Genomic DNA, 22,939 nt, shown 5'->3' with positions numbered 1-22,939 from the left:
TCGGCAGGAGCGGAGCTGTTCGAGAAGATAGTAGGGGGATTTGCCCCTCCCTTTTTGTTTCAGGAAGTGAGATCTGTGGGGGTGGGTTCAGGCTGGGAGCTAAGCCCTGTCCAGCCTGCAGCATGTTTGCAGGCAGCCAGCCCACCCATGCATTGCCAGTCACTGGCAAGGTAAGCACTCCCCTTGTGGGGGCAGGTTCAGGCTGGGAGCAAAGTCCAGCAGGCAGAGAGCTTGCAGCCCAGCTGTGAATGGAGCCACCCTAGGTGTGGAGAGAAGCAGTTCCCAGGTGCAGAGAAGCAGTTACTAGCTACCAGATAGAGCTGCCTTGGCCTGATTGCTGTACAGTTACTGTCAGGATTTTGGACGCTGCTCAAATTAATTAATACTGATATTTTCCCAAGTTATGGACTCGGGAGCAGGAGGAAAGAAAAAACTGTTCAGCTTGGATGGCAAAAGGGTGCTCACATTCACTGTGGGCTACTGAATTATCTTCCACCTCCTGCCCTAGGTCTGTGATGATCTAAGGCTCAGGGTCTGCCCACCAGTAATGAGCTTTCAGCTTCCCTTCATCCTCTGGGTTGTAGGTGCCAGCAACGAGGATGCTTAAAGAGCAAGTGTGCCATAGGCTGCTAATGGGGATCAACCAGATAAGTTCTGGTTCATTCTCCTAATATCTCTCACAGATGGGTCAACTCAGGCAGAGAGAGCCAGGCTTCACAAGTGCTGCAAACCTGTGTCTGAAAAACAGGCCTCAGCCAACTCTCTTTTGCTGCCAGTGTGCTCTGAAACCCACTCTCAGTCTTGGTGTGCCATTTATGGACTTCTGCTTAAGGTGAACCAATGAAATGCTGGAAAAAGAATTTTTCTCCAGATGCCTCAGCTTCTGCTCTAAGCACTAGGCAGGGGGCATGAAATTTCATAATGGGGGCACATGGCAATCAGCATCCCCGCTCTGGCCTCTCCTGGTTCCTCTCCTCACCCCTGCCATTGCAAATAGAGCATGGCGCATAACTTATGGGAGACCAACACTTGCTTCTGGGACATTGGACAGGCTCGGGGAGGGGCACTGCTAACTGCAGGAACAAAAAGTGGGGCCCAACATGAAAAAGTTTGCTGACCCCCGCAACACCATATGCTCCTACATTGAGCCCCTTTGGATCACCAATTAATTTCCGGTACTCTCTGCCACTAATTAGGACTGATCTTGAAAGCCTACTAGGACTCAGAAGAAGGTTAAATAATAAATGTGCTACTAAGGTGTGAGTAGCCTAAGTGTCCAGTTCTCTCTGTACCACAAAAACTACAACCTGTTACCAAGCCTTTCAAAGTACATAAAGTTCTGCACAGATGAACCTGCAGGTGACTATGAGATGTGAAGCAGACAGTGACGTGAACCAGACAGTGCACTCAAGATACAGTACGCACAAAGATGAGTGCAATAATTAAGCACTCAGCCATGTTTTGTTATAAGTTCTTTACCACCATGAACAATCCCACTGAAGTTAATGGGCTTTCTATTTACTTCAGTGAAGCCTTAAAAGAATTTCATGTATTCTAGCCAACTCTTTAAACTTCAGTAGCTTGCTGCAGGTCCCCATCCTGTAATATGCATTGGTAGCCCTGAAAAAATGAGCAAAAGATGTCAGTCACCTTATTCCAAAAAGATCTTAAAAATGCATAGTGCAATGTCAAAAAGGCTATGTCTACCCTAGCCCACCCTCGAAAGGGGGATGCTAATGAGACACTTCAGTATATTCTAATGAGGCACTGCATATTCATTTGGTTATAGGAATAAGGGGATTTCGAAGTGTGCAGGATCCTTTCAAAAATGACCCCGTGTAGACAAGCCATGTGCGATCGAAAGCGCAACTTTCGAAGTGCTGCAGTTGCCATTATGCTAATGAGGCACTGCATATTCATTACAACACCTCATTAGCATATCCTGATGTGTCTCATTAGCATCCACCTTTTGAAAGGGGTTGGGCTAGTGTAGACATAGCCAAAATGTCATTGTGGAAACTTCAATACCCTTACTTCACTGAGGAGTTGTCAAGGCAGCAGCAGTGGTGAGATTACTAACAACACTGGAGTACCAGATCCATAAGAATGGTAAAAAATCTAAATTGCCATCCTCCCAATAAGTTTTTAATTCGGAGCTCAAGAGTGCTTTGCTTTACCATGTGCTCATACTCAAGTCTTCTAACACGTCTAAACCCAGACAATGGATTTAATCACTGATACAAAAGTTGTAAGTTCAAATTGGTCTTGATCTCTGGCAGTATGACATTATCAGAAAGCCATTAATGGTCTGAAACTGAAACACAAGATCATTAATAAAAGCAGAACCATACAAAGGTAAAAAAAGGAAGTTTTATTAAAAGCATTGATCATGACCTCGGGCACCACAGACATTGATCTTTCTGCATCCCCACAAGAAAAAATATCAAAGCCAACTTATTATTATGATCTATTATGAAATCTGCTGAAGTAGTTGGCTCTTTAATCCCATACAATAAAAAAAATCCCTCATGTAATTAAAGTAAAATGAAAATAGATTTCTAAAAATCTGTAGTGAAATTTAAGTAATAAGCATGACATCAGATTAATGTAACGAAGTAATCGGTATATATAATATATGTGACATAACAATGGATACCATCCCAGAGGTTTTCATTTGTTACTTGAGCTATTATTTGAACTCAAAGGTTGGAAGGTGAAAGACCAGTGCACTATAACCCTCTTAATCACCAGCCCTTTGTATCATCTTATTAAACAGCATGGGCTGTGTAAAGAGAAATGGGCTATATCAAATGCTGAATGTTACAGCAGAATAAAATATGCATATGAATCCATTATACTACTGAACTTTAATTTTGAAATACACATTTAATGAAAAATTATAAAAGAATTATTATACACTGAATATGTAACAAATAAATATTTTCTTGTGAATAAATATTTTATGGCATATAGGAAAGCTGTGTGTGAGGTCCAAGTACATACTTGTCCTAAGACCAACACACGGTGAGAAACCGTTTAGTTGAGCTCTGCTGCACAGTGCCCTTCTGAATCTTGTCAATTGCCCCTCCTCATGAACAGTCTTTTCAAATACAGTTTGTAATTATTATGGTACATTTTTACAGGAGAGCTAGATAAGTTCCAGAATGATCTCTATGGCTCTTTCAAGCTTCTCTCTGCAACCACACAGGGAACTTTTGTAAAGAAAGCTGAAATTCCTACCTAACCACACACCTGTAGGTAGTTGGGATTTACAAACACTAAGGGCTTGTCTACACTTGCCCCCAACTTTGAAGGGGGCATGGTAATCAGGAGGATGGGAGATTACTGTGCTTTGCACTTCATTAGGCTAATTCTCCCCCACAGCAACTTGGAAGTGCTGCACTGCTTCCAGGGTCTCTAATCCAATATAGGCTCCTGCGTGTAGACACGCTGTTTCAGATAAAGTTTTGCTAATTCTGGGGCTTCTTTTTACTGTAGATGCATTACTCTGGAATAGTTTATTTTGGAATAACAACTCCAGAATATACAATTCTGGAATAACTTTGCTGTACCGACTTACCCTTTCTGTGTTAACTCTTCAGCAAGTCACTTAAGTGGAATTTTACTCTGAACAGGAACTATAAATGTGGTGTTTGTGGAATCACATTTGTTGTTTCTCACTGGTCACATACACAATCTACTCAGTTTAAAAGGGTACTTTTCCATAATTGCCTGCAAATTCACCCTGGGATCGGAAATTCAAAGTAGGGTTTAATTGACGGCCTTTAGGTTCCTTATTATTAGTGATGATGTGTGAAAAGGAAAAAAAAAACCAAAGTTCCCACTTGGATTCCCAGCTGTTATGTTAAATAGACAGGTTTGGCAGTTAAAAAAAGATAATTTTATTTTAACCTGAGCAAATCTGATATGGAATTTTTGTGAGGCAAATAACATGGAAGGTTCTACAGAGCCTTTTTAGGGCAAAAGTACTCCATTCTATATAGGTGCTTATACTGCACTGCTCAGTATAGTGGCTGAATGCCTTCTAGCAGTGCATTAAGTAAAATGACTAATATCTGTCACAAAACAAAGCAGCAGAAATGTAGTACTTTAAAGACTAACAAAATGATTTATTCGGTGATGGGCTTTCATGGGACAGTGCTACGTTTCTGCTGCTTTGTTTTGTTGGAATACAGACTAACATGGCTACCTCTGTGTTTATCTGTCACATATTTTATTCTCTCTCTCTGCAAGCAGAGAGCTACACTTTACCAAAGTAAAAACTGAGACACAGAGGTTAATGTGGGTCTAATGATACCTTTCCACCACACGAGCTTGTCTTGATGCCTAATTCAAGACTATAAACTTCTGAATACTTTGGAAGTTGCTAGACAAAGTGAAAAATTACTAAATATTATGCATTCTTTGAAACATAATTATTAGACTAAGCAGATATGAGTATCCAGAAACTTAATTTTAATAACATATTTGTTTGTGCTTTTAGTAAAATTCTCAAGCAACTGCTTTCAGATAGCATCCTGAGGAATGCCAACCACACACACATTCTGCCAGCTTCATCATTCATTAACACATAATTGCTGACTTTCATCATTATGTGTGCTTGATGTTTTCCTAAACAGCAGCATTTTAAAACAATTAAAAGGCAAAGTAATTCACATAAAATTAGAACAGGACCTCTCAAGCACAAATGGTGTTTTATGTCTCTTTACTGAGAATTCATTGCATGTTCAAAGTTTTCTGTTTTTCAGATAAGAATAATAGTTAACTAGATTTTTATTTGCAAAAAGTATTGGAAACAAAGACATTGTATTTGTGAATAGGAAAAAAAACCCTCTTCTGGAAAAACAGATACATTAGACAACACTTTGAACACCCAACATTCCCTAGGACCAACAAATCTCCAAATTGTGTGCAATCCAAATATAGCAAGACTGACTAGTACACTGGTTAATTGAGGTTCTTCTACTTTTTGAGGGACAAAGTATGAAATTCACCATAATGGAAGAGAAAAACTTTGGTTTTCTATGTGAGTTCAGAACACCAAATCTATAGTAATTTATGGAAAGACGGGCTAAAAACAGACCTAGCACAAAATGCCAGTAATACCCACTGTGATAAATGTGTCTGTGTGTTTTATAGATAAGCTTACAAGCAACATGCTGGGCAATGTTTACAGTATTTACCTGTCAAAGAAAACCTATTGACCTCTAGTAAGAGCTCACTGCATACTTAAACATCAAACACTCTTCTTGGTTCCCAACCACAGCTTATTGTATCATACCATTGTGATTAAGTAACTGTCCCTTCAATTCTCTATCTTGGAAAATTTCTATAAGATTTTTAAGAAATTAAGTTAAAAGTAAAAACAAAAAAATATTTAAACCTGTGACATATTCTTCTCAAATGGATGGAGTTCCACAATTCATAAGTTAATACTATTCATATTTGTGATTAACTTCAAATAGGATTGAGATCTGGCCTTAACCAAATATATATTTAGAATTAAAATTTATAATCACATTAATGCATTAAAATTAAATTTTTGTTTCTGTTCCTTATTTTCTTACCTACATCAAGTCAATGGGACTACTAACATATATTAAAGTTACTTACATGGCTATATAGGTCAGGATTGGGGTCTAGATGTAAAATTTAGTCTTACTGCAATATGAAATATTGGGAAAGGAATTACTCAAATCAGGAAAAGCTGAAAGGTTTATTGTCAAAATGTTAACATGGCTACATAGCATAGCACAGCCTATTTTAAGGTATATATTAAACAACAAGTACTATTATGAAGGGTCACATTTAAGAAAGAAAACAGGAATAGAAATTATTACATATTTATAATGTGACAGAGATTAACAGATGGAATTTCCTGACTTTCTAGTGATCTTCATGTTGCATATGTACTAGCTTTTCCATTTAATTTCCATAGCTCTTTAAGAGGAAAAAGTTCTGCTAAATTGCATTAAAGATGCCTTAGTGCACCTATCGAAATTTAAATACTTCTTGATGTTGCAACTGTATTTGGCAATACAGTCTTAACTGATGCATCCAGCCCAAGATGAAGTGGCCTTTACTGAAACATCATTAATTCAGGAAGGCTTACCTAGGGTGGCCTGAATGCATAAATCTTTAGAAACACATCCAACCTTTACTGCAGTGTTCCTAATAAAGGAGCCCACAAGCAAGGTAGCCCTAACAGAGGTGGTCTTAAAAACACTGGGAAAAACAAATGGAAAATTCTAATATTCATGCTTTAATATGCCAAATTTAATCATTCATAACATTAAAAATACTGAAGTGACTTTCTTCAAATTGAGATTGTTTTTCTTTCCTCTATTAAAACCATAAAACAAGACCAGTTCAAATTTGTAGCTTCAGCTGTTTTTTAATTATGCAAATATTTCAGTTGAAAAGTATGTTTTTCCACTGCTGAACTGATTATGCTCAGATTTTCCAAAAGATTTTCCCTTGGGCTGAGCCCCGACATAAAATATATCTAACCAAAAGCAATTTGTTTAGATGTGTCATGAACAACCTTGCAAAGTGGTAAATTTCACAGCACTTTACACTGACAAATGATACAGTGCACATATAGTTACACAATATATCCATGCCTATGTGTAATTATTGTACATATGCAAATTACATCACTTTCCAGTGAAATACTCATTATAATGTAATACGTGTTTAAACAGAACACAGGAAGTATATATAATGTCAAAATACTATAGCTAAAAATCACCATTCTGTCCTCTCGCTCTGAGCCTGCTCCATCTTCCTTGATACATTGAATTGAAACCCCAACAACCCTTTTCTGCCTACTTACATTATTATAAACCTCTCCTGGACCCTATACCCAATCCAGTCCTTTTTTGGTAGTTCTCCCTCTGTCCTCTTCTGTTTCTCTTGGCTTTCTGCTTTTCCCTATACTACATCTTACCATTAAGCAATCTTTTTCTTACAGACCCACCCCCAAGTTAAAAATCTCTTTTAAAACACCCTTTTGCCTAGCTTTGTGTTAATGCCCGAAAACTCCTCTGCCTGTTCACACTCTCTGGACTCATCCTTTAATGTCTTGCAGTGTAACTGTCCAATGTCACTTGTAAGCTTCTTAAGGGATGGACCTTAAACTGTACCATTTCCGAGGCAGGGACCCATCTAAAGCCTGGTAAGTGCTTTGCACATTTACCACATGCAACTTTATAAGTAAGGCTATATCTAGACAGTAGCCGTAAATGAGAATAATTTACACATTTTGCGCAACGCATATTGTGTAAATTGTTTTGAGAGACCTTATTTTGAACTTGGTGCCATCCAAACAGCACTGAAGTTTAAAATAAGGGGCTTTTTAGAGGTTCCTATTACCCCCTCACCATGATGGGTAGTGGAAATGGAATACCATGCTTGAAATACAATGCTGCTATTTCGAGCATGTGGTGTAACCCCAGAGTTGCTATTTTGGGATACATTTATATCCCAAAATAGCAACAATAGTCTAGACATAGCCTAAGAATAAACATGACAAATAATAATGATAAACAATCATTTTATAACAGGAAGTGAAAATAGCATATTCAATGGAATTGCAGGGGGAAATTCACAATTTTATAGAGGTTTCAGAGAGTTTAAGACTAGAAGTGACTATTAAATCATTGAGTCTGACTTCCTCAATATCACAGATCACCTATTTTCACTCAGATGCAAACACCAAGACCCTGCACCACTAGTAGAAACAAATGCGGCTGGCTGTGGGGGCTATGCCAATCACCTGGGTGGCACATGAATCTCTCCTGGGTAGTTACCCAAACATCCAGTATACGAGGAACACTACCCGGGGGAAAATTCCTTCCTGACCCCAAATCTAACAGTTACTGAGAATTTGAGCATGTAAATAAGATCCACCAGCCAGGTATGTAGAAAGAAAATTCTCAGTAAAACCATGGAATACCAGTCAAACCTGTCTAGTATCCTATTTCCAGCTACAGCCAACCTCTGAAACTTTAGAGGAAGGCAAATGAACAAACAAAAGTATTACACAGAATACACATAGCCAATCGTGCATCAGTAGGAAAAAAATTCTGTTTAAGCAAGCATCAACTAATTCCCTAAGCTGGATGTGCTACAGAATCTTTCATGAATTCACTGAGTGAGGGCCTTATTTTTACTTTTCAAGTAAAAGAAGTGGTACATCCTCTTTTAATTTTCACTTATATTTACTATTTTTACTAACCAAGTAAAAGAGTTGGTACCTGCAATGGATGTATACAGGCCTAGTCTGTTGACTTCAGTAAAGCTAGGCAATTTTACACAAGTTGTCCCACAAGATACAGATATTTGCAGAAACAAATCTAAGAAATTTGTCAAAAAGAAAAACCCTCATCATCCCAAAGTATTGTCCACAGCCTCTTGATCAGAACTGAGAAAGAACCTGCAAGAACTTCAGGTGTTAAATACTTCTCTTCTGTCCCACAATTTATGTTCATGTGTTTTCAAAAGAGTAACCTACCTCCCCCCACCTTTCCATATGCTAGCAGAGAAGTAAAATTCCATCTCAGTCTTTTACCAAGCGGGTTGCTAAGTGGAGGGCACATAAATCTAGGTCTAAGTGTACTGTCTTGCTAAGGGGAAAGGAACTACTTAGGCATGACCCGTGACAGAAGATCCAGCTAATACTGCTGTGCCTTTGCTAAAGCCCATGTACCAGAAAGATTTATGAGATTTATTATGTAATTTTTTGAAGAACAATAACCACTTATGAGCTATAATTGCATAGCTCAAACATTTACAAATAAGCCATTTCAATTAAATCGCAATTTGTAACAGTGATTCAAAGAGCTACTCAATTACTCCTATTACTTTTAAGTTTAGAAATAAAATTATTTCTGCAGGAACCCTCTTAAGCCTCAAAAGCAAGACTAATAAAAAATAAGCATAATTGATAAGAACTATCAGCAAACTGGAAAGTACTTCAGCCAATTAGAAGAGAATTACTTCTTATATCTACACTATACGTTCCCTCCCTGGCAGTACTGAAATTACTCATCACTACCAAATGAGCTCCAGCCCCTACCCAACTGTTACTCACAATTGAATTGAGAGAGTTGGGAGTACTGGGACTGTGCGGGACCTGGGGTACGGTTCTCAAGAAATAGAGTGTCTTGGTGAGATGTGTTCCACAGTGCTAGGATCTCATGAATTTATTGAAAATAACTCAATTTTAAAGCTGCTGGACTCAGACTGGTGATGCTACAAGAAGCTCCAGCTTTCTCGCTATTTATTTCTTGCCCAGGGGAAACGCTACTCTGATTGGGCAACTTCCCTGCCTCCTGGGGAAGAACAGCCAACCAGAGCAGCTGCAGGCAGCTCTCTCTCATCCCCTCAGGAGCAGAGAGGAGTTTTTAGATATGGGATGAGAGAAGAAGAATGAGCTCGTACCATTTTCACAACATGGAAGGGGCAGAAAGAGACCAGTCATTCAGATGGTTCTGCTTAATCCCCTCTCTAGCTCTGCATCGTCAGGTCTTGGAACAAAAGAGGATCCTGACACATTTGACACTCTCCACCCCCTCAAGTCCTGGGAGAGGGGAATGAAGAATTCTGGAGCTGCAAGAGGAGCAGCGTTGTACTGATGTGTGGCTGGCAATCAAAGGAGTCAGTAGAAATCTCTGTAATTGGGCAGAGTTGGGGTCTCACAGCAAGAGCCCAAAACTACCCAGAGCAGTCTTGCTTGTTCACCATCTAGCACAATGGGGACCTTTTTCCATGATTGGCGCTCCTAAGCACTATAATAATACAACTCACAAATAAGGATACTACTGCCCTATACATTTGGGAGAGCCGCCAAAAAACCAGTCACTAACCTATTCTGTAACTGAGAGGTAGCTGTATTAGTCTGTATCTTCACAAAACAAACCAGCAGCATTGTAGCACTTTAAAGACTAAAAAAATAATTTATTAGGTGATGAGCTTTCATGGAACAGACCCACTTCTTCAGATATGTATTGGAGGGGTAGCCGTGTTAGTCTGGATCTGTAACAGCAACGAAGGGTCCTGTGGCACCTTATAGACTAACAGAAAAGTTTTGAGCATGAGCTTTATGGAAATTCTGATGAAAGTAAACTGGCACGATAAAAATATAACAGAGAGATCTCTCAATTAAGTCTGCATGGAGTCTGCTTCACTCTCATGTAGTGCCTGGAGCATGCTGAAGAACAGAGCTGAACAGAGCTTTCCCTGGATTTGCTCCTGCCAATCCAGCAGATGAGTCCACTGTGACGAAGAAGACCAGAGCTGATATCAGATGCTCCCCAATGTTCCTCAGGATGGAGGTGATAAAATTTTCCAATATTGGAGTAAAGAGAATTCAAGTGCACTTTAGGCAATCTATCCAGTAAATGTTTCAGGACAGTTAATGGCAGCAAGGGGAGAAGGAATGAAAGCAGTAGATCTGTTACATGGATGCTGAGGCCCTGAGTTTGAGATAGGATGGGAGAAATAAAACCTTTCCCAGCATCTCTCTTTGACCTAATAACCAGGAAGTCACTTTTGTCACGCTCAGCTGATCAAAGTCAGACCAAAGGTTATTTAATTGCAGTCTACTCTAAAGTAGGAGTTTTCCCCTAGCCTATTCAAACCCATGGCTGGCTAACTGCCTCTTTTCCCTTCCAAGTATTCTTTTAACCTCTGACCAAACTCTTCCTATCTGGTTTCTTCAGCAAGATATAAGAATAAAATGCAAGACGACCAGTCCCTGCCAAGATGGATTAATTGCTTCTTCTGCATTAAGGAAGAGAGCCTGGATTTGTACACTCAGATATCATTCAATGCTGCAATCTTGCCAGTGATCTGCTACAAACATGCTACAATGCCAGGTTTAAAACACATGCCCAAATAACTGTGCTAGCATTGCCCTATGCCATTCTGTGGTGTCTCTATATACTAAATAAGGGACACATTTTCCTTCTATGCCTCATTAGTACTTTAAGACAAGGAGGTAGGAAAAGGCTGATCCATATTCAAGAAGGGGGAGGGGGGACAATAACAAATTGGTATCTCTTTTGAGAATTGCCCCACAGGCCAAGCATTTTTATGTTCTTAATCATTATTAAATGACTTAACATGACACACAGAGCCTGGCAAATGATTGCATCCTGACATGAGAACGAATTACAAATGAAATGAAAGATCAAGCTGTATTAGAGGACTGCCTCTGGGAAATGAAAATCTTTAATTCTCTTTTATTATTGACATTTATTTGGCTGCCATGAATAACAACATAGCAAAGAGATTCAGCGATGCTTGTGCACTGAATAGCTTATCCCAGGGCTCAAAACTGCCTTAACATTTGTCATGTTTGCTTTTGTAGCTGACACCACTACATACCCTCTCTATCCATCTTGCATTTATCATGCATATAAAGTGCATTTTCTAATTTAAGTTCATTTTCATAGGGAACAAACAGCTAAGATTATCAAGTATCAGTTCACCAATACGATCACAGTTTTAAAAATATCAAATAATGGATTAATGGATTTGTGAACAACTCCAGTTTAAAGAATAAAATAAATGCACAGTGGAAATTAAAATAAGAGTACTGGAGTGTTACATATGAGATTTAAATTTACTACCATCATTAACTCATGTATACATTTTTTACTGCTATTTTTCAGCCCACTGTACAAAGTTCAAGTGGAACATCTCCATATGGGCCACTGAAATACTGCATAGTAACAGAGAGATAGCTGTGCTAGTCCATATACTATCAAAACAAAAAAGCAGTCCAGTAGTATTTTAAAGACTAACATAATAATTTATTAGGTGATCAGCTTTTGTGGGACAGACCCACTTCTTCAGACCATAGCCATACCAGAACAGACTCAATAGTTAAGGCACAGAGAACCAAAAATAGTAATCAAGGTTGACAAATCAGAAAAATTATTATAAAGGTGAGCAAATCAGAGAGCAGAGGGGCAGAAGGAGGTGGGGGGAAGTCTAGAATTAGATAAAGCAAAGTATGTAAGAGAGTAACAGAGAGGAAGCCGAGCTAGTCTATACACTACCAAAACAAAAAGCAGTCATGTAGCACTTTAAAGACTAGCAAAATAGTTTATTAGGTGAGCTTTCGTGGGACAGACCCACTTCTTCAGACCGGAGCCAGACCAGAACAGACTCAATATTTAAGGCACAGAGAACCAAAAACAGTAAGCAAGGAGGACAAATCAGAAAAAGATAATCTTGATTTGATTTCTGATTTGTCCTCTTTGCTTACTGTTTTTGGTTCTCTGTGCCTTAAATATTGAGTCTGCTCTGGTCTGGCTCCGGTCTGAAGAAGTGGGTCTGTCCCACGAAAGCTCACCTAATAAACTATTTTGCTAGTATGTAAGAGAGGCCGCTGAACTCTTTTATATTCAAATTCGACACATTAACACATGGTTTGAACCAGGGTGGCAATTTTCTAGCTCATTATAGGCTCTCTTTTACATACTTTGCTTTATCTAATTCCTGACTTCCCCCCATCCTTCTGCCCCGCCTCTGCTCTCTGATTTGCTCACCTTGATAATAAGTTTTCTGATTTGTCAACCTTGATTACTATTTCGGTTCTCTGTGCCTTAAATATTGAGTCTGTTCTGGTATGGCTATGATCTGAAGAGGGTCTGTCCCACGAAAGCTCATCACCTAATAAATTATTTTGTTAGTCTTTAAAAATGAAATACTGCGGTTATTTTCTGGAAGCAGAGCTGTCATGCTTGCAAGGCAAGACAGACATTTCCAAATCTGAACCTTTGTTGTTTGAAAACAGTTTGTGGCTAACAAATAAGGGGAAAAATAATATAAAAAACCCAGAAGTAATTCAGTATTGCCCTAAGACCAAACTGTAAGACAGTGACATATCTATTTGGAGTCCAATCCCGCAGTCTTAGCTCTAAGCAATTTCCGATTCCACTAGAAATTGGGCTCAAGTAAGGACAGATTCCTAACAGTCCAATCCTGAAAGGTGCTAACCTCTATCTCATATTGAAGTCCAAAGGTGGCATTTAGTTCCTCACACAAGGCACTCAGCAAGTAACAGAATCAATTCCTTACTTAATATTTTACCTTGGGCAGGAATTAATGGCTAAAATGGTTTGTAACAGGTCACGGCAGTAACTATTATTTAATATAGGAAATATGGGTGGAGAAATTAAAGAACCTGTTAAAAGGCAAACACATAGTTATGTTTGTAAATCTGTGTCACATAATTACTTCAAAGAACAGACACCTCTTGTATCCCAACAAGAACACCTTTTTTCCACCTCTTCCTTTGAGAATGGAAGAGCAGACATCTGAGAAAAGCTAGAAGAGAGACTTTCTGCTCAAAGCAAAAAGACTGTTAATTCACTCAGTGCTGGATTTCACTTCCTCATTTTCACAAATGCTTAAACGTACTATACTGTTGCAGCAGCTGTTCTAAACAAGTGGAGCTTGTTCTTGTTTGAAGCAAAGATGGCTTTGCAGATAAAATCTGAAGTCATAAATAAGCAGCGTAAAACCAATTAGAGCCATGTTTTAAAATAACTTAAGAAAAATTATCACTAAATTGTTGAACATTTCTGTGAAATATTAACTTTGGACATTTAGGACATTTAGGAGTTTAAAATATGAGAAACTTTTGTCAAGATAAAATCAGGGAAAGATAAGTACTTTGAATACAATTTGACAGTTATAATTTGTAAAGCTACTTCATGATTTACCACATATATATTCCGTGATATAACAATACAGCTTAAAATATGTACCTGTAGCCATTATAGTATCATCTTTCCCTTGGGTGAAGACTACAATTCGTTGCCTTTCAGGGTTCACCTTTGGCAGGGCTTGTGCCTTCCGGGCTATCTCTTTAATATCTTCAGTCTATTAATAGCAAGAGAGAAAAAACTCTTGTAGCCAGCATACCAGAGCAGTGAAAGATTAGGACTTTATTAGCAGAACAAAGATTTATCCTCTTACAACTAGATAATAAAATAGACTTTATTGTCTATTGAGAAAGTTGTTTAAGAGGAAGAATCCTTCCTCCTCCTAAATGTTTATGTAGTATTAAAAGGCCATTGGCTATAGTCTTGGAAGTGATTCTGGAACTATACCAATTGCTATAATGCAGAGACTAATGAAAGAATTATACAGCATTTCCTAATTGGCAATTTCTATTGATTTTCCTTGTTTTGGCTAAATTCTAACCTTATCCTCCATAAAAATAAAAATAAACAGAGAGAAAATAACTCAGAAAATCTGTAAGTCCTGTAGCACCTTACAGACTAGCAGATATTTTGAAGCATAAACTTTAGTTGGCAAAGACCTGCTTCATCAGATGCATGGGGGGTGGAGTTTCTAGAGGAGTATTTAAAGAGGGGGGTCCCAGTAAAAAGGAGGCCGAGAGCAGACATGGTCTATTCAGTCAGGGTGGAAATGGCCCATTATTAGTAGTATACATCAAGAGAGGAGAAAACAAGTGAGATCAGTAGGGGGGATGTGTCCCACTGTCGGATTCTAATGTGGAGGGGTGAACATCCACAGCAGAGAAGCTGCTTTTGTAAGCGGCCAGCCACTTCCAATCTCTGTTTAATCCTTGGTTGATGGAGTCAAATTTGCAAATGAATTGCAGCTCAGAGATTTCTCTCTCCATTTGATTTTTTTATTTGTTGTTGTTTTTGTAGGACAGCTACTTTTAAATTTGTTACTGAGCGTCCAGGGAGACTGAAGTGTTCTACAGGTTTTTGTATGTTACCGTTCCTGATGCCTCATTTATGTCCATATATTCTTTTACGTAGAGACTTTCCAGTTTGTCCAATGTAAATTGCAGTGGGGCATTGCTGGCTCATGATGGCATATGTTATATTAGTAGATGTGCAGGTAAATGAGCCCCTGATGGTATGGTTGATGTTAGCTCCTGTGATGATATCGCTGGTGTAGATATGTGAGCAGAGCTGGCAGCAAGGTTTGTTGCAGGGATTGGTTCCAGGTTTAGATTTACTGTGTTGTGGTCTATTGTTGCTGGTGAGAATATGTTTAAGGTTGGCAGGCTGTCTGTAGGCGAGGACAGGCCTGCCTCCCAAGGTCTGTGAGAGTGAAGGATCATTGTCCAGGATGGGTTGCAGATCACTGATGATGCACTGGAGAGGCTTTAGCTGGGGGGGTGGGGGGACTGGCTGTATGTGATGGCCAGTGGTGTGCACTTGTTTTCCTTGCGAGGCCTGTCTTGTAGCAGGTGGCTTCTGGGTACCCGGCTGGGTCTGTCAATCTGTTTCTTCACTTCCTTAGGTGGGTATTGTAGTTTGAGGAAAGCTTGGTAAAGGTCTTGTAGATGTTTGTCCTTGTCTGACGGATATGAGCAAATACTGTTGTACCTCAGTGCCTGGTACTGTTGTACCTCAGTGCCTGGCTGTATACAACGGATCATGTAGTATGCCCTGGATGGAAGCTGGAGACGTGCAGATAAGCATAGCGGTCCATGGGTTTTTCATTTTGGGTGATATTTATGTGACCATCACAGCAGTGTCCAGGAAGTGGATCTCTTGTGTGTACTGGTCCAGGCTAAGGTTGATGGTGGGGCAGAAACTGTTGAAATCACTGTGGAACTCTTCAGGAGCCTCTTTTCCATGGGTCCAGATGATGAAGATGTCATTAATGTAGCGCAGGTAAAGGAGGGGCGCTAGGGGATGAGAACTGAGGAAGCGTTGTTCTAGGTCAGCCATAAAAATGTTGGCATACTGTGGGGCCATGCGGGTGCCCATAGCAGTGCCACTGATCTGAAGGTATAAATTGTCCTCAAATCTGAAATAATTGTAGGTGAGGACAAAGTGACTTTGCAAATGAATGATATTTGCTGGAGCAGTCACAGATTTGCTGCAGGTTGCACCTCCTAAAACCAGCACTCTTTGCTCTGGCAACATCCCTCTTCTGGCAGTGATGCTCCTGGAGCAGAGAGACAGGGCAAGGGGACAAGTTGGGCTGTCCTACCAACAGCTCCACAGAGGTGCAGTGGGGCTGGGCCAGAGGTGGCATCCCCTGGAAGCCCCATGGAGTGAGGCTGTGGCCAGAATGCCAACATCCCTCAGGCAGCTGCATGGGGCCAAAGTGCCAGCATCCCCATAGCCACATGGAGGTGGAGCTGGAGCGAGAACCACAGTCCAAGCGCCAGCCTACGTGATACCCCAATGGCCATGCAGGGCCAGAACCAGAGAGCTGGCTGCAGTGGCAACCTGTGGCTGGAAGGCTGGGGAGTTGTGACTGGAGGGAAGCATTCATCCCCCCAGTCCAGCAAAATCCCTTGTTTGTGACCACTGAGGTCCCCAGGGAGGTGCAACCTATCGATGACATTGGCAGGCTCATCATACCATCACATCCAGAAACTTATCAAGCTCACTCTTGATGCCATTTAAGATATTTTTGCCCTCATCATCTCCATGGAAGGCTATTACAGAACTTCACTTCACTGATAGTTAAAAAGTTTCGTCTAATTTGTTAATGGATAATTATAGCCATTTGTTCTTGTGTCCGCGCTGGCACTTAAATTTAATAACTCCTATCCAGCCCTGGTATATAACCCTTCTAATGTACTTATTGCAAGAAGTTATATCTCCCACCAACCCTCCTTTAGTTAGGCTACACAAGACAAGCTCTTTGTGTTTCATCTGTAGAACAGTAAGGTCTCAACATCTGAGAGGGCTGCGTGTTTAGAACCCTTGCAAATATTGAATTTCAGGAATATGGCTCCCGCCTGAAGTCCAGCTGCTGGCGCTCCTGCCTGGGGCCCTGGAGGAAGCGGTGGCTCCCGGCACTCTTGCCTGGGGCCCTGGGGGAAGCAGCAGCTGCTGGCTCTCCTGCCCAGGGCCCCAGGGAAAGTGGCCACTTGGCCGCTTGCACATAATTGAATTAGTGAACATTAAGATCACAAATCTTGAGACCCTATTGTACTGACTAGCTGAAATAAATTTGGGCCTGATTTTGGTACTTTTACTAGCTGTGTGAGGGAGAGGGGAAAGTTTCCATTTTTTTTTTTTTTAAATCTTTCATGGTACGTGTTTAAGCCATGTCTACCTGACCACATAATTGTCTCACGCTGCGTCTACACTGTGAGATAAGTGCCTTAAATTCAAGTTAGCTCAATTTTACCATGTGAGTGTCTTCACTTTAAATACCATTAGCTTGATTTGGGAGCACTAATGTTGAGATTAAAATATCACAGTTACCTGATGGGCATAGTGTCAAGCTTGAATTCAGTTCGATTAAATGCCAGGGTGGAAGCGCTACATCTTAAAATCGAATTTATTAGCCTCCAGAGATGCCCTGTACAGAACCCACAATGCCCCTCAGTGCTCTGCTCTGGCCGTTGCTCTCCAGGTGCACTGGAATTAGGTAACAGGAAGACCGTGTATTTCAAAGTGGGAGCAACAAGCCTGTGGCTGTGGGGTTATGTTTGTATGAAAGTCTAAGAAATGTCTTCCTTTCTTTGCAATTAGTGCTGTGAGTGCATCCACCCATTACAGTAAACCCTCAAATTACGCGGGGGTTGTGTTCTTGCAATTTTTGCAGAAGTACTGGGGAGGAAGGAAGCAGTCTGGTTCCCAGCTTGCCTGGGCTTGCAGGAGCCAGGAAATAGAGCAGCCCACCTGAGCTGGTTGGCTTCCTGGTTCCCAGAGTGGTGGGGAACCAGGGGGGAGCCTGGCTCCCCAATCTCCCCGCTGCTTGCAAGACACAGGAAACTGATCAGCTCATAGGTGGTCAGTTTCCTGGTCCCACCAGGGCAAGGCAGCCAGGAACCAGACTGCTGCCCTCTGTCTTCCTCCAGCAGTGTGGCTGTCAGGCTGACAGCCAGGCCCCTGGGGGATGGGACCATAGAGCAGCTTCAGGTTGTGCTTAACTCACATTAATGCAACTTATGTGCAACTTGAAGTCATGTATTTTGAGAATTTACTGTATAAATATCCCCTGCAGGGAGTCTGTGGTTCTGTCTCTACACTTGTTATTTTTCTCTGTGCTGCCTACTGCCAGCTGCTGGCCCGCCGCACCAGGTGGCAACAAGTATGTTGTGGGGGTTGTGTGTGCATAAGACACCAAGAAACTTCTCAATGGTTTACATTTGTATGCGACTCCCCCCTCCTCCTCCACAGGCACCATACAGTTGGGATCTTTCCTGCGCTCAGCCACATCATGTGGGTAGCCTCCAGTCCAATAAAAGGATGTGCGTGCCGTTTGGTGCTGACCATGCTGCCAGGCAGCACCATGTCCTAGCTTGTGCACATTTAGGGCTCCAAGGGTGGGAAAGATATTTGGGGGCTTGCAGCCGTTGGGTGGAAGTCTTCCCTGGCAACGAAGACAGTCGGGGGGACCACTTCAACTGGCCTCCCACTGAATCCCCCCATACTCCTAGCAAGGGACCAGTGGTCCTTGCAGCTGCCAGGGGCGGGGAGGGGGTGGGAAATTGGGGGCTTGCTGCCACCAGGGTGAAGTCTCCCACAGCAGCTAAGATAGCCGGGGGGGCTACTTCAGCTACTTCAACATTCCAAGTGGCTCTGCAGCCGCAGATCATAGCACCCCACCAAAAATATTTTTGGGAGCTTGCTGTCCATTGCAGACTCCTGCTGGTTTGATATTTTGGTTATAAAATCTTTTTGCTAACATTTCCTATCGGTCTTCATGCTCTAACCCCATCAAAAATCCAGAGGGGGTGGGTGCTAGTTGAGATTCCTAGTTCTGTTATTAGTTCAGTGTATGATACTTCACTGCCATCACCCATGTTGGCAATATCTGTGTAGTAAAGGGGAATGTCAAAAATCTTTTCACCTAGACATTTGTATCCTCTTTCTTCTAACTTTGCGAACACAGTCAGGGTCCCTGTATTATTTTCAGGGATCGGATGCAATCATGGGGGGCGGGAACACTCAGTTCTCACTTATTGAGAACACAGCCATTGCACAGAAGCCTTATAGTGCACTGGAAAGCCAAAGTTTTTCCCCTCAGCAACTCTCTTTTTTGAAAAACTTTCCTATCTTCTTTTTCTTAAAGCTTTCCAGGGATTTTTCACTGCCATCACCTGTGTTCGCAAGGTCTGTATAGTGAAGAGGAAAGTCAAAACTCTATTTTCCTCGACTTTTCTATCATCTTTCTTCGAACTTTGCAAATACAGTCAGGGTCCTTGTATTATTTTCAAGGATCGGATGCAATCATGGGAGTGGGAACACTCAGTGAATGGCCAGTTGAGAATTCAGCTACAGAAGAAAGACATTTCTGTAAGCTTTTTTGCCATTTCTGTGGATGATTTACCTTTCCTTCCTTCAATGGGAAAAAAGGGCATGTGCTTACCATGAGAGGGGAATGAGGAAAATGCAGTATGGGAAGATGATCTCAAAGACCAGCAAGTACACCCAGAATGCCACAGAAATGAGGGAACTGTGGGATAGGTTCCCACGATGCTCTACTGCAACAGTCAATGTTCGCCAATTGAGTGTGGCAGCAGTAAGTCGACTTTGTAGGAGCATATGGTGAGGTGATGTGAGGATGGTCAAATTTGAACTTATAAATTCCAGGATTACAAAATCAATATTAATAAATTTCTTGTAGTGTAGACACACCCCAAGTTTATGCAGGTTTATCATGTGTCTTGTCCTGGCTTTCTAATTCAGAATTTCCAAAATTATTTTACTAGTCATCTGAGACCTGTGATTCTGTGACCAGGATTGTAACCAAAATTATTACTACATACCTATCAACTGCATTGTTTTTGGTCAAGGCTATCCTGCACTTCTGAAATCTAGTTCTGGGTGTTTACAGTCCCTGCCAATGTCACAGAAAGGTTACACAATTTTTAGAACTGGCTTTTTACTAGCAGGGCATGCCATTCTGAGTGAGTGGGAGGTCTCTGCCTCCCTTTGCTCCCCAAACACCTTACCACAGCTGTTCTGCTGTCTGCTGGAATATCCAAAACTGATCCAGGGCAGAAAGGATGAGGCAATAAGGCGGCAACCAGACAAGCAGTAGCTGTTTCTTCCCTGCCTGTACAGTCCCAGATCCTCTTAACCATAAAAATATGGAGAGAGAGAAAAGACATGGTGGTTGTTTTCTCTCTGCCCCACCCCTGAAGACTGGGGGAGATATGCAGGGTGACACATGGGGAAATGGAGAGAACAAAATAGTGATTGGAAGATAAATTTCCCTATCTTGGCTGAGGGGAGAAGAGAGAAAGGTTACATTGTCCTATTCTCCAGGAAAAGAAGGATGAGAGGAACCCTGAAGATGCCAGAAAAGGAACTGAACCTGCACTTCTCCTGTAAAGATGCTACTGGATATCCTCTCAGAAAGAGGATAACTGCAAATAGGAGACAGGATGTCTGGAGTCAGAGAACAGAAGGTTTACATTGGATGAGACGAGTATCTAAACTACCAGATGTTTTTATCTAAATCCTGAATCTTTAGAGGCCATGAAGAGAGGCATGAAAAAGAAGAGAATAAAACATCAGACAGCTCAAGGAAAATAAGGCTAGAGAAGAGGCTATTAGATTTAACTAGGAGGTGGTCCCTAGAGACAATCATTAGTGAGCTCACAGTAAAGAAGATGAAGGAATCAGAGAATCTGAAGACATTTGGAGTAAACTAACTTGCTCGAAATTCAGTGTCAAAGCAGTGAGAATGATGGAGCTATAGTTTCAGAAAATGGTATGATCAAGAGAGAATTTCTTCAGGGTGAAGGATTACAAGGGTGTCCTTGAAAGCAGAGAGGAAAGACCCAAGGGGGAAAAGATTAGTTGAGGATGAGGGTGAAGGAGGAAATGAAAGTCAGTAAGATAAAACACAAATTTTCAGGTAAGTGTAAGTATACAGGAAGCTGGAAGTAGTAGTAGTAAGCTGTATCTGAGTTACACAGAAACAAAAAGGTCACAAAATACAAAATTTCAAATCAGGGTAATGTAGTGTCATGTAACTGTTGCTGCAACCTTTGAATAAAATTGGATATTATCTTTTGCCTTGAGAATAGATCAGTTAATTTTCAGTCCAACCTTCAGATATTGGGGATGAGGGAAACTAAAATGAGTCTGTGTAACAGAAGATGGTTATAATCTCAGTGTGGGAGAGTCCCTCACCTCTTTTCAGTTTAACTTAGTCTCACTACAGTAAACCTTCAAACTATGCAACTTCAGGTTGCACGTAGCTTGCTTTAATGTGAGTTGAGCACAACTTGAAGCTGCTCTGTGGCTGTCAGCATGCTTAGCTGTCCACATTGCATTTTCCTCATTCCCCTCCCATGGTAAGCAAATGCCCTATTTTCCCATTGGAAGGAAGAAAAAGTATGTCTGTAAAGGTTTCAAAGAACCATGCTTAAAGAAAGAGAAAACACAATTTAGTCATTTTCGGTAAAGTTATACTTTTATTTGGAAATACCCTTTTGTTTTGTGCCAGAGATAGGGCAAGATCCTTAGCTCTATGATAAAAATTCCAAAAATGGTGCTAAGAAAGAGCACGTTTGAAAGACCCTTTGGATGTCCTCCCACTCTAATTTATCGAGTTAGATGGTCTTCTGTCTCTCTTGAAAGAAATACCAATGAGTTTTCATCCACCACTGCATTCTGAGGCTATAAAGAATACAATGTTCAACTCTTTTCCATGTCCACCAAAGGTAGGACAAGAAGTAATGGAATTAGACTACAGCAAGATAGATTAGGTTAGACATTGGGAAAAACCTTCTAACAATCAACGTAGTTAAGCTCTGGAGTTGGCTTTGAAGTTTGGTGGTGGAAACACTAACACTGGTAGGTTTTAAAACTGTCTGGACATCTGGACAAACACGTATGAGAGATGGTCTAGGTTTACTTGGTCCTGTCACAGCATAAGGGACTGAGGTCCCCTTCAACCCTTCATTTCTATTAATCTAATTTTATTTATTTATTTTAGATTCATATATATATTTTTGCTCTGCCCAGCTTCCACTCTTGTCATACTCTTCTGTACTCTTCAAGTTGTTACTTCTCACTGCAAACTACTGAATCCATTTTAGGTATTGGGTTCTTTTAAAAAACATTATCCAAAATTTACAAAGAAGCAAAACAAAACAAAACAGCACGTAACGTATAATTGTTAACTCACAACTGACTTTTCTTCATGCTTAAACAATGGTTATTTCCCCCCACATTCTGGTTTGCTTACAAACAGCTAGTCTATCCATTTCTTTTTACATTAGACTTGGTCTTGAGCCTGGTTTGTTTACACAGTGCTTCATACAACAAACTACAAAATTCTCCAGCAGGCATTTCCAAATTACTTTGTGCTGTCCAAAGCAAGCTCTGAAAACATTCTTAAACAGTAGTGGCTTGGCTCAGCTTTTTCCAGCTTAACTCTCACATTATGTTTTATTATCTATTATGTTTAATTATATATGAAACATCTGAGGTTATCCTACTTTCCCTGAAAGTCTCTTTTTGGTGTTGGGATTTTTTTCAAACCAGAAATGAAAAACAACAGAGCAGATACTTATCACATTTTATACACAAAGTGTCAGCAAACATGACATGTCACTTACTGCCAAGCAATGGGCCAATGAGAGATCATAGTCACTGTGCACTTTACTCATGTGGTCTAATCACACGTGGCAGATTTAGGATGTTCAGGAATAATCTTGCTACAATTTCTAAGTAAACACTAATGGAAAGGTTAATAAGATGCTAGTTAACAGATACCAGCAAAAGTTGTTTGTCACTAGGACTAAATTTAAACTAAGAACATTTAAAGTCTTTAACTCAAGGTGGTAGCAAGTATAAACAATGCGTAGGCTTAATATACTACTTCCCCACTTTTTTTTATTGCCTAGCGACAACTGTGTTGAAATAATTTGTTACAATACATGTGATACTTGGAAGCATGTGCAAAATTCATTTAATTGATA

The 22,939-nt window shown here is 40.6% G+C and overlaps 1 protein-coding gene across 2 annotated transcripts in view; it reads right to left on the bottom strand.

The window, feature by feature from the left end:
* The window catches only part of ADK (adenosine kinase), a 523,961-nt gene that overhangs the window by 49,280 nt on the left and 451,742 nt on the right, over positions 1-22,939 (bottom strand). For both annotated transcript variants that reach the window (XM_075000013.1, XM_075000012.1), the window contains exon 9: positions 13,806-13,920. In XM_075000013.1, the coding sequence (XP_074856114.1) occupies positions 13,806-13,920 (115 nt within the window). The remainder of the gene's footprint in view (positions 1-13,805; positions 13,921-22,939) is intronic.

The sequence above is a fragment of the Carettochelys insculpta genome, chromosome 7 (assembly GCF_033958435.1).
Source record: "Carettochelys insculpta isolate YL-2023 chromosome 7, ASM3395843v1, whole genome shotgun sequence".
NCBI classification, from domain to species: Eukaryota; Metazoa; Chordata; order Testudines; family Carettochelyidae; genus Carettochelys; species Carettochelys insculpta.
The sequence above is the reverse complement of the archived record's forward strand: the minus strand, read 5'-3'. Positions and strand labels throughout refer to the sequence as shown.